At 41.5% G+C, this 11,341-nt stretch overlaps 1 protein-coding gene across 2 annotated transcripts; it reads left to right on the forward strand.

Moving 5' to 3' along the window:
- The first annotated feature begins 1,044 nt into the window (after positions 1–1,044).
- Positions 1,045–9,914, forward strand: LOC129859717 (zinc finger protein 883-like). 2 transcript variants are annotated; one of them, XM_055929816.1, is made up of 3 exons: positions 1,045–1,383; positions 2,446–2,696; positions 6,159–9,914. In XM_055929816.1, the coding sequence occupies exons 2-3, from the start codon at positions 2,694–2,696 to the stop codon at positions 7,872–7,874; spliced, it is 1,719 nt and encodes a 572-aa protein (XP_055785791.1). In that variant the 5' UTR covers positions 1,045–1,383; positions 2,446–2,693; the 3' UTR covers positions 7,875–9,914. The 2 variants fall into 2 exon arrangements, with proteins under 2 accessions (XP_055785791.1, XP_055785790.1); XM_055929815.1 differs by lacking the exon at positions 2,446–2,696 and having other exon boundaries at positions 1,058–1,383.
- The last annotated feature ends 1,427 nt before the right edge of the window (positions 9,915–11,341 follow it).

Below are 11,341 nucleotides of genomic sequence, written 5' to 3' on the forward strand. Positions count from 1 at the left end.
CATACCATAACCCCACTGCAACCATAGGGAAGCAAACCACTCACCCACATGACGCCATTCACGTGGTCTGCAGTTGTGATGCCAGTTGGAGTACTGCTAAATTCTCTAAAATGACTTTGGAGGCAACTTATGGTAGAGAAATTAACATTCAATTATCTGGCAACAGCTCTGGTGGACATTCCTGCAGTCAGCATGCCAATTGCAGGCTCTCTCAAAACTTGAGACATTTGTGGCATTGTGTTGTGTGACAAAAATGCACATTTTAGAGTTGCCTTTTATACCCAGCAGAAGGTGCACCTGTGTAATGATCATGTTGAATCAGCTTCTTGATATACCACACCTGTCAGGTGGATGGATTATCTTGGCAAAAGAGAAACGCTCACTAACAGGGATGTAAACAAAATTGTGCACAAAATTCAAGAGAAATAAGCTTTTTGTGCACATGGAACATTTCTGGGATCTTTTATTTAAATTCATGAAACCAATACTTTACAAGTTGCGTTTATATTTTTGTTGTGTAAAAAGCACATATGTCGCTGGTTGAGATAAATTGTTATTGTTTTGGGGCAGAATTATGTGAGGTTTTGTGTGTTGTTGGAGATGTGTCTTGGTCAGTTCAGCTCAACAAATTCTTCCCTCATCAATCTGCAGGTTGCATGAGTCTCTGGCCCTGAGGGTGGGGGATCTTGAGTAGTAGATCTGTGCCAGCACAGAGGGATAGGTCAATGAGTGACATACTTCAGTAAGGTTGGCTTCTTAGCAATGCTTATCATTGATCAACTTATCAACTGTACCTCACAGAAAATAGATGTTGTGGTGGCAGCTGCAGAGAAGTACTTGGGTGTATGAGATTTGACTTCAGAAGAGTTACAGGGTGTGTTGAGTAGTAGTGTCTGGTCTTTCCAGGCCGTTGGCATGGTGCAGGAGCCGATAGGGTTAAAGTAGTGGAATGGGGTAGTGTTTTTTTAACGAGTGTAGGGTTAGTTGGAATGGTTTACCCCACCCCCATTTTGTATCACAAAGTATAATGGAGTTATACTATAGTCCAGTTGGTGGCGATAATGCAACATATTGGAAACCAACCGCCGTTAAACCCCACCGAAGAAAAATAAGAAACTGCTTAGCGATTTCGACGCATGCCTCGGAGCTCGATATCAAACGCAACATCACTAATCAAATGTAGCGAAAAGCTTAAATTGCTAGCAGCAAAATAAGACAAACCTGTTGTGTATAGAATAGCACAAAATACTTCGTTGGTTTTACCCGCAACCCTTCTGGTGCGATACAAAACACACAGAGAAAATGGCGGAAATTCAGAAGGAGGCAGGACTGCTCGAAACCATTCGGGAGAACCGAGATGAAGAGGAGCCGGCTAATTCAAAGGTATCATAATGGCTCTGAGACTCCGATTTTCACTTTGAAAGAACAGAGTTGCTGGATCACTTTTTCTGGATCTTTAGTCCGGTAATGGCTAGAAGGAATCCAACTTTTGTAAAATGAACGTCAGATTTGACTTTTCGTAGTAGGTTAGGATAATTAACGTAACAGATTAGGGTTAGCTAAAATTCCAAAAATTATACTTTTGATGTTCATTTGACTAGTCCCTTTCGTCAGGAAAATTACAGATCCGAAGCTTCTGCGCATGTTGTATCACTTTCTACGCAGGTGTATATTTTCTATGCACAGTTAACAGGCTACTCAGGCGAATGGTGCTCGTTTAATAAAGTTAGATCAAAGCTGAACGTCTGCAAGATTACATAATGATCACAGTATTCTACAGAACCGAATATAATAGGATAGAACAAAGTTACTGGTCATACATTAACATTACACTAAGCTATTATTTGGTTCTGTTATGTAGAATTCCTGATTTATAATGTGATCTTGCAGACATTGATTGAGCTTTGATCTAACTTTTATTAAAGGAGTACCATTCGCTTGAGTAGCCTGTTCTCTATGGGCGAAGGAGAATAATACACATGCGCAGACGAGCGGATATAGTGATTTGGAGGCCCCAGTCAGAGGCCAGTCTAAAGAAATGCGTATTGTATTCCCCTAGAGTCTAAGGTTCCAGGGCTGGATTTCTACTAAGCTAACATATGGAATTGTTTTACGATGGTCATACCAAGGATCATTTAGCTATTTGATTTAGAATTTTAGGACCCCAGTAGGTATAAAAAAAAGTATTTGACAAAACATTGATTTTGGCCTTACTGCTACTAGACCATAGAAATGCATTGAATAACAGATTCATACATGTAAAAACAGATATTAAAAAATGTAATCAAAAGGAAGTATGTTTTGGTGTCTGTCCTATATCTGAGAGATATTAGAAAACTCAGGAAAAAAAGTTAAATTCCATTAGAATTGCCTGTATACCTTTTTACATGGAAATGCCCTATTCTTTTCCATTCAACTTTTGGCCCGGTACTGGGTTACCTTCAGACGAGTCCTGTGACAACGTTGGGACGCTACAGAAGCTTTCGTGAAGATAACGATTTTTCAGGATATCTCTTGGTCTGACAAACTCCGCTGTATCTCGGCCTCCTTCCACCGCAGATGCAGAAGGCTGACATCGGCAGATTTGGTGGATTGAGATGCAGCCCATGTTAAAAATAGGTATCTTTAGCTTATGCCCAGCTCATGAGGCCCCTTGATGACATGAGGCCTGGGGAAATTGCCTCTTCTGCCTGATGGTAAGTCTGCCAGTGTGTACAGAATGTTATCTGCACATGTGCAGAAGCTTCTGCAAGCTCCGGATCTGTTCCTTTTCAGACTAAAGATCCCGAAAAAGTCGGATCCGCAGCCACAGCCTTAAAAGTATGCCAAACAAAAACCATTGATTGCAAAGTTAAACAAACCATACAACTCCATGCACATCACAAGGATTACTTTCAACAATTTCCACAGAAAATTTGACAAAAACACATTTACTCAAAGACAGTGCAGATCTAAAATATCTTCTCCGAATTAAGATCAAAAAATTTCTGCAGAAAGAATTGGTTGTTGGCTATGATATTACGCCTGGAGTTTCATTTATTTTATTGAGCTACAGTAAGTAATTAACATCCGGTAACATAATGATGGTAACAGAATGACATCATTGGTCCCTGATCTGTACTATACAGAAATCCATAATTATGAATGTCATTTTCTTCATGTTGATGTATCCTGAATAGACACAAAGGTAGAAAAATGTAATATCTTCCTTTGTATGTTTGGGTATTATGCCTATTCTACAGACTGGCTATCATTCTAATGAGGTCGCCAAACAAGACCACATTTCCTTTGTCCGGATCTAACCTAATATGTACCAATCACAGACGTCTGTTTCACAAGTTTGGACATCACTGTACAGCACAGTAGAGTACACTTCAGTATATCATAAACATACAGTACAGTGTCGGTCGTTCCTCAGTGGGTGAGAGGGCTGGTTACAGTAAATGGAAAGAGGGGGCTTATGGGTAGGTGTCAGTAAGAGCCAGGAGAGGTGACATTAACTGGAGAGAGAGAGAAGAGACTGGGAAAGAGAGGGCGGGTTTATCCAGACGGTTTTCACACTTGCACCATGTGACAGAAAGTGAATGAAAAACAGTATTCTGGTGGTTACAGTAAATGGAAAGAGGGGGCTTATGGGTAGGTGTCAGTAAGAGCCAGGAGAGTTGACATTTAACTGGAGAGAGAGAGAAGAGACTGGGAAAGAGAGGGCGGGTTTGTCCAGACGGTTTTCACACTTGCACCATGTGACAGAAAGTGAATGAAAAACAGTATTCTGGTGGAAGGCAGGACAGTAGCAGGTGACCTAACTGTGGTTTGTGACTACTATAAATTCCCATTGCAGCCAGTTAAGTTGCAGTCATTCTGTTATAATTTTGGGGTCATTCTGTGCCTTAATTTAAAACAAATATAGGCTCTTAGCTTTCATTTGACACAATTCAATGTGCTCCTGTGAAATTAACATGCTAGTGCACATGGGGCTTCAATATGATATAGCAATCAATATGCTATATCATGGGGATCTCTAGGCCTAATGACAAACAAATCATCATTATCATGTTGATACTGCTAGGTATTTCAAATTAGAACTACCTTAAGTTATCTTCAGAAAAATGTACCTATCTAGGAATTGTAGTTACCAAACAATACTCCTTACTATTTAAAGAGAATTTCCCCTCTCTGATGCAAAAACTCAAGACAAACATACAATTTTGGAGAACTCTCCCAATTTCTCTGCTCGGAAGAATTAATGCCATTAAAATGGTCTTCCTCCCACAACTGCTCTATCTATACCAGAACATCCCAGTATTCATACCTAAATCCTTTCATAAACAACTGGACTCAATTATCAATCCTTTCATCTGGGATTATAAAACACACAGGATAGGTAAAAAACACCTCTGCAAATCCAAAATGGAAGGAGGATTGTCTCTCCCAAATTGTATATTTTATTACTGGGCCGCTAACCTCCGCGCTGTTACGTTTTTGCTGGATGACGCACGTCCGTCACCCAGCTGGCTTAGTATGGAGCGGGAAGAGTGTCACCCCTTCTCTATTGGTGCTGTGATTTTGTCGCCTGTCAATCTGGAGAGGTCACTTTATCGTAACAATCCTATTATACATAGCACAGTCCGAATCTGGAAGCAAATTAAAACCCACTTTGAGCTTAGACCAATGTCATTCATGCTCCCTGTTGCCAGGAACCCCTCCTTTTCCTCCTCTAACCTTGATAACACCTTTGAGCAATGGGGAGAGTTGGGGATAAGTACCATAGGGGATTTATATATAGAAGGGACCTTTGCTTCCTTTGAGTTGCTGAGGGAAACTTATAATCTTCCCAGAAGTAACTTTTTCAGATGCCTACAAATCAGAGACTATGTTAGAAAACGCCTCCCAACATTTGGGAACGCTAAGCCTTCCATGTTTGACGGATGCATAAAAACATCCCCAACCTCAGACAAACTGATATCTCGTTTATATGATGCTTTTCAATCGGTTAGCACACCTTCTACAGATGCCATTAAGGCAAAATGGAAGGAAGAACTAGGGACTGACATTTCGGTGGCAGACTGGGAAGATAGTTTGGAGGATATCCACACCTGCTCCATTAACTCCAGACATCGTCTCATACAATTCAAGGTATTACACAGATTACACTATTCCAAAACCAAACTGCATAGGATATTTCCTGATACATCCCCTATGTGTGATAAATGTCAGGCTGCACAGGGTACACTTCTCCACTGCTTTGCCCTATGCTCTAGCTTGCATGGTTACTGGTGTGGAATTTTTAGGATCCTCTCTGAAGTTCTGGAGACTTCAATTGACCCAGACCCGCTTCTGATAATCCTGGGAGTGTCTGATTCCCTAAACGGATTAACCAACCCTCAAAAACAACTCATCTCTTACAGTCTCATTTCGGCAAAAAAACTAATCTCGTTGTTTTGGAAAAAGAAGGAAGCGCCCACTACCAAATTATGGCTCAGCGAATTGGCAAACACTGTACACTTAGAAAGGATTAGATATATTCTGAACAATAAATTATCAACATTTGATCAAATCTGGCAGCCTTTCCTCTCTTACTTGGACCATTCGGCGCTGTGAATTTGTACTTTTTAACGCACTCTCAATAGTAATATTTTAATCCACCTTTGGGCAGCATGTGCTGGCACCGCGACCCGAGCAGTCGGGAGGGGAATAACGGGAAGGGATAAAGGGGTGGAGGGATAAAGGGGGGGAATAAGTGGGGGGTGACACCTACCCTCTTTCTTTCTACCTGTCCTTGTTCTGTATGTCTTGTTTTGTAATATTTGTTTTGTACCCAGAACTCTGGGTCTTTTTGTTTCTGTCTGCTCTTTTATGTTTAGATAAAAATTGTATACCTGCCTTTTATACCTATACACCATTCCTGTGTGTGTTCAATTAAAAAATATTTGAACGAAATTAGAACTACCTTCTACTGTAAAAATGTATAGACTTAATTTATTTGTTTTGCTATTTAATTTATTTGTTTAGCTATTTATTGTATATGCTATCTATTCTAATTTGGACTTTAATCATAATGAAACGTAGGCTATATTATCTATTACAAAATGATGTTGTTTTAGAGAACAGAGATGATAGGCCTACTAGTAATTATGCTATTTTAAATGTATTTCCAGGCAGAGGACATGGACACCTCAGAAGACCTGCAAGATGACAACCTGATCGAGCGGGAACACTTCCACAGTTCTAATAATGAACAGCAAGATGGAGATTTGGTAGTTAGGAGTAATGTAATATTAGAACGAACAAAATTCAACCAAAGACGACAAGAAGCAGGAGAGACAGCTGATGATTTTATCTCTGCACTTCATTGTTTGTCACAACATTGCAGTTATGGAGCTCTGCTCAGTGAGAAAATAAGAAACAGGCTTGTCATGGGCTTACGTGACAAAAAACTTGCCGAGCAATTACAAATGGACCCAGAAATAACACTGGATGAAGCTGTCACACGCATTCATCAAAAGCAACAGGACCTGCCAGAGAATAACTTCAAAGCTACCAGTAATGCGGCAAATGTAGAGAGTGTGCTTTCACATAGCAAACATCAATGCCCAGCCAATACCCAGTGCCAATCAGAGAAGAATCAAAACTCAGAAAGACCACAACAACCCCAAACAACGCAGGAGAATGGAGAGGAGCCCCAAGATACTGAAGACTTCATTGAGGGTTTCAGACCTGGAGGAGAGAAGTCTCACTACTGCGCCTACTGCGGTCAGAACTTTCAAAAAGTAAGGGATCTTATAAGACACCATCGAACACATACAGCAGTGAAAGAAATGTTCTGCCCTGATTGTGGGAAAGGCTTTACCCGCTCTGATAATCTGAAAAGGCATCAGAGGACACATAAGAAAGGGGGTGATTGTCTTTACTGTGATAAAAGCTTTTCTGAACCGGGAGAACTAAAAATACACATGGAAGTACATAGTCAAGAAAGGCCATACCTATGCCCTGACTGTGGGAAGCAATTCAAACAGTTATGGGTGTTGAAAAATCACCAGCGAAAACATACAGAGAAGATCTCACCACAGGAAAGGCATCACTACTGCTCCGACTGTGGAAAGAGCTTTACACGAAGGCATAGTCTTAGAAGACATCAGCAAGAAACGCATACAGATGAAAAGCCGTACCACTGCTCTAATTGCAACAAAAGTTTTGCGGGACGTGAGAGACTTAAGAAACATCAACTAACACACAAGGAAAAGAAACATAAACATTATCGCTGTTCAAGGTGTGATAAAAGATTTCCTGACATGGCAAAACTAAGATCACACCTTCCAGTACATTCTGTAGACCTGGCACTCCACTGCTCGGACTGTGGAAAGTGTTTCTTAAACAAGGCAAAGTTTGAAAGACACCTAAGAATACACACTGCAAGTGGAAAAAAGCCATTCCTCTGCACTGACTGCGGGGATGGTTTTACAACTTTACGACGGTTGGAAGAGCACCAGCGAACACACACCGGAGAGAAACCGTACCACTGCACTGAATGCGGGAAGCGTTTTGCACGTGAATGGACATTAAAGAGTCACAAGCAAGTGCACAAGTTAAAACACTCTGGAGAAAGAGCAGCCTATCCTTGCTCTGAATGTGGAAAGTCCTTCTCCCGTTCACGTGATGTGATGACTCATGTGAGAAGGGTGCATAACAAAGAGAGACCTTTCCAGTGCTTCTGCTGTGAAAAACGTTTCTTCCAAAAGAACTTCCTTACAGTACACATGAGAATTCACACTGGAGAGAAACCCTACCAGTGCTCAGATTGTGGACAAAGCTTCTCCCAAATTGGTGACCGAAAACGCCACCAGAAGAGGCAACACTCTAAAGAGGAGACTTGACCTCTATACAACAGTGTGGAAGGCTCCCTAATTTGGGAAAAAGTCAATGACTCCGCCCTCCTCGTGAACTGGAAACCAATGAGTGGTCGCCATATGTAGGAGATTGCCTCCTTTGTCAGAGGAACATCAGGGAAGAATCTCAATTGCATACTCCTCGCATCCCCTCGCCTCCTTCTCAAAACCCATTGGAGGAGAAGGTCATAGGGGAGGGACCTCTGGCTTTCTCATCCAATGGGTTTTGAGAAGGAGTCGAGGAGAGGGAACACGAGGAGTACTCAATTGACATTCTCCCCCTGTGTATCCTATAGGCTCCCGATCACAAAACTAATATTTTATCTATAAATTGTCTGGAAAAACCAGCTAAACTTGTTTTTACCACTTTACATATTTTGGGATTCTTCCTCTGTAAGCATCATTTGCTTGATGACGTGCAAGTGGAGTAGGATAGTAATTTCATACATGCTATGGTTTGTTTTCACACTTCCTTTCACTGATTACTTTTGACCTTTTTCAAAAGGAGGCGAGGAGAGTTTGCGAAACCAATTGAGAATCTCCCACAGAGACCCTCAATAAGAAAGGACTACAACAGTAAAACAAACATACAATATTGTCATAGCATCAGTCTTTATTGTTGTTTTTTTTGGTCAACTTTGTCAAACAATTATTTGAATGTTTTGTATCAAAAGTAAACTCTTTTTATACATTTTTATTTGATCACCCTTGTAGTTTCCACCTGGCAAATTTGTATTTGTTAATCCAAAATGATTTGTTGTGGGTGCAGCATGTAATAACCGCAGTCTGCAGATATACATTATTGAGGCATTTGGGTAGCCAGGCAATCCATATCAAAGATGATCTATTATATTGACAAGAAAACTGAGTTGACTGTGTGATTGAGATTGAGATCTCACCTGCCTCAATGATTGAGGCAGGTGAGATCAGGTGGGACCATTCCAATGAGACAGGGGGGTCACCATTGAGACCAGGGTCTCATTCTCAAGGGAGCCCTGTGAACATGAACACACAATTCAGTACAACATAAAGCAAAATAATAACATCAACACAATGCAACAAATACAACAAGATTAATCAAAACAAACACTGATCACAATTGATCTAAACTGTCCAATGGTGACCAGCGAGTCCAGCTTCAAGGTGGCCTGAAGGCTAATCCGCCCTATGGGACTCCCAATCACGGCCGGTTGTGATACAGCCTGGAATCGAACCAGGGTCTGTAATGACGCCTCTTGCACTGAGATGCAGTGCCTTAGACCGCTGCGCCATTCGGGAGCCCTCTGCTGCATAAATAATGTAATAGGCCAGGAAGATATGTATACTGTAGCTAAGAAAGTAATACTAAGTGTATGTTTTGTAGTAAGCTGTTAGTAGCCCATGTGCCTCAGCCTAATAATTTGGTCTTTTTTCACATCTTGATTTTGCCTACTGTTCTGATTTGGTGGTGCACATGTAGCCTATAACCTGTTTTTGCACAATGTAATCATTGAATATTGTAAGAGCTTTCATTGTCTGCTTATATAGCCCCTTTATTTATCCTACGGCTCTGACTTGATGTACAGGGAGAACGCTGTAAGAACGGCCCATGTTCTGAATTCTGTCGCTGTACATTTCAAAAGTGCTGAACAAATAGTTACATTGACAACGTCCGTCTTAGCTCGCTCATTAACGTCTTAATCGAAATTACGGATTGCCTCTTATCCGCTTGTCTTTCCCTTATGCCATAGTTTCCACATCTCAATTGTCAGTAGAAACCACATTTGTTGAAGCAAGTCAGCCATATTACCTATGTTTTTTTAAAGGCAGTAAATGAGACTGAATGAACTGTTTCCCTGCCAGACAAGGCCCTGCTGATAGCCAGGTGTAGCAGTGGTATAGTGCAATTCATGTATTGTTTAATGTTGTGTAGTGGTTTAGCTGGCATGCATCCCACATTTTTTATATTTTTTGGCCACCAAGATTTACATGCTAAAATCGCCACTGCCCATATCAATAAAGCCACACTGCGGTTTTCCTGCTGTTCAATTGTTTTTTCAACCCAAACAAATGCCTGTATTATTCAATCATAACTCAAAGTATAATACTGTATCAGTCCATTGTTTTTATTTTTATATTTAAGTATTTCTAGACAAACAATATAAACCACCATAGACATCCTTGTATCCACAGCCTTGTCCATGTGTGAGTGGGTGCATGTTCCAGCCCTGTGTTTATCAGACAGGGGCAGGCTATAGAAAGGGAAACATACAGTGGGGAGAACAAGTATTTGATACACTGCCGATTTTGCAGGTTTTCCTACTTACAAAGCATGTAGAGTTCTGTCATTTTTATCATAGGTACACTTCAACTGTGAGAGACGGACTCTAAAACAAAAATCAAAAAAATCACATTGTATGATTTTTAAATAATTAATTTGCATTTTATTGCATGACATAAGTATTTGATACATCGGAAAAGCAGAACTTAATATTTGGTACAGAAACTTTTGTTTGCAAGTACAGAGATAATACGTTTCCTGTAGTTCTTGACCAGGTTTGCACACACTGCAGCAGGGATTTTGGCCCACTCCTCCATACAGACCTTCTCCAGATCCTTCAGGTTTCGGGACTGTCGGTGGGCAATACGGACTTTCAGCTCCCTCCAAAGATTTTCTATTGGGTTCGGGTCTGGAGACTGGCTAGGCCACTCCAGGACCTTGAGATGCTTCTTACGGAGCCACTCCTTAGTTGCTCTGGCTGTGTGTTTCGGGTCGTTGTCATGCTGGAAGACCCAGCCACGACCCATCTTCAATGCTCTTACTGAGGGAAGGAGGTTGTTGGCCAAGATCTCGCGATACATGGCCCCATCCATCCTCCCCTCAATACGGTGCAATCGGCCTGTCCCCTTTGCAGAAAAACATCCCCAAAGAATGATGTTTCCACCTCCATGCTTCACGGTTGGGATGGTGTTCTGGGGTTGTACTCATCCTTCTTCTTCCTCCAAACACGGCGAGTGGAGTTTAGACCAAAAAGCTCTATTTTTGTCTCATCAGACCACATGACCTCCCATTCCTCCTCTGGATCATCCAGATGGTCATTGGCAAACTTCAGACGGGCCTGGACATGCGCTGGCTTGAGCAGGGGGACCTTGCGTGCGCTGCAGGATTTTAATCCATGACGGCGTAGTGTGTTACTAATGGTTTTCTTTGAGTCTGTGGTCCCAGCTCTCTTCAGGTCATTGACCAGGTCCTGCTGTGTAGTTCTGGGCTGATCCCTCACCTTCCTCATGATCATTGATGCCCCACGAGGTGAGATCTTGCATGGAGCCCCAGACCGAGGGTGATTGAGCGTCATCTTGAACTTCTTCCATTTTCTAATAATTGTGCCAACAGTTGTTGCCTTCTCACCAAGCTGCTTGCTTATTGTCCTGTATCCCATCCCAGCCTTGTGCAGGTCTAAAATTTTATCCCTGAT

This window comes from Salvelinus fontinalis, chromosome 7, assembly GCF_029448725.1.
Source record: "Salvelinus fontinalis isolate EN_2023a chromosome 7, ASM2944872v1, whole genome shotgun sequence".
NCBI classification, from domain to species: domain Eukaryota; kingdom Metazoa; phylum Chordata; class Actinopteri; order Salmoniformes; family Salmonidae; genus Salvelinus; species Salvelinus fontinalis.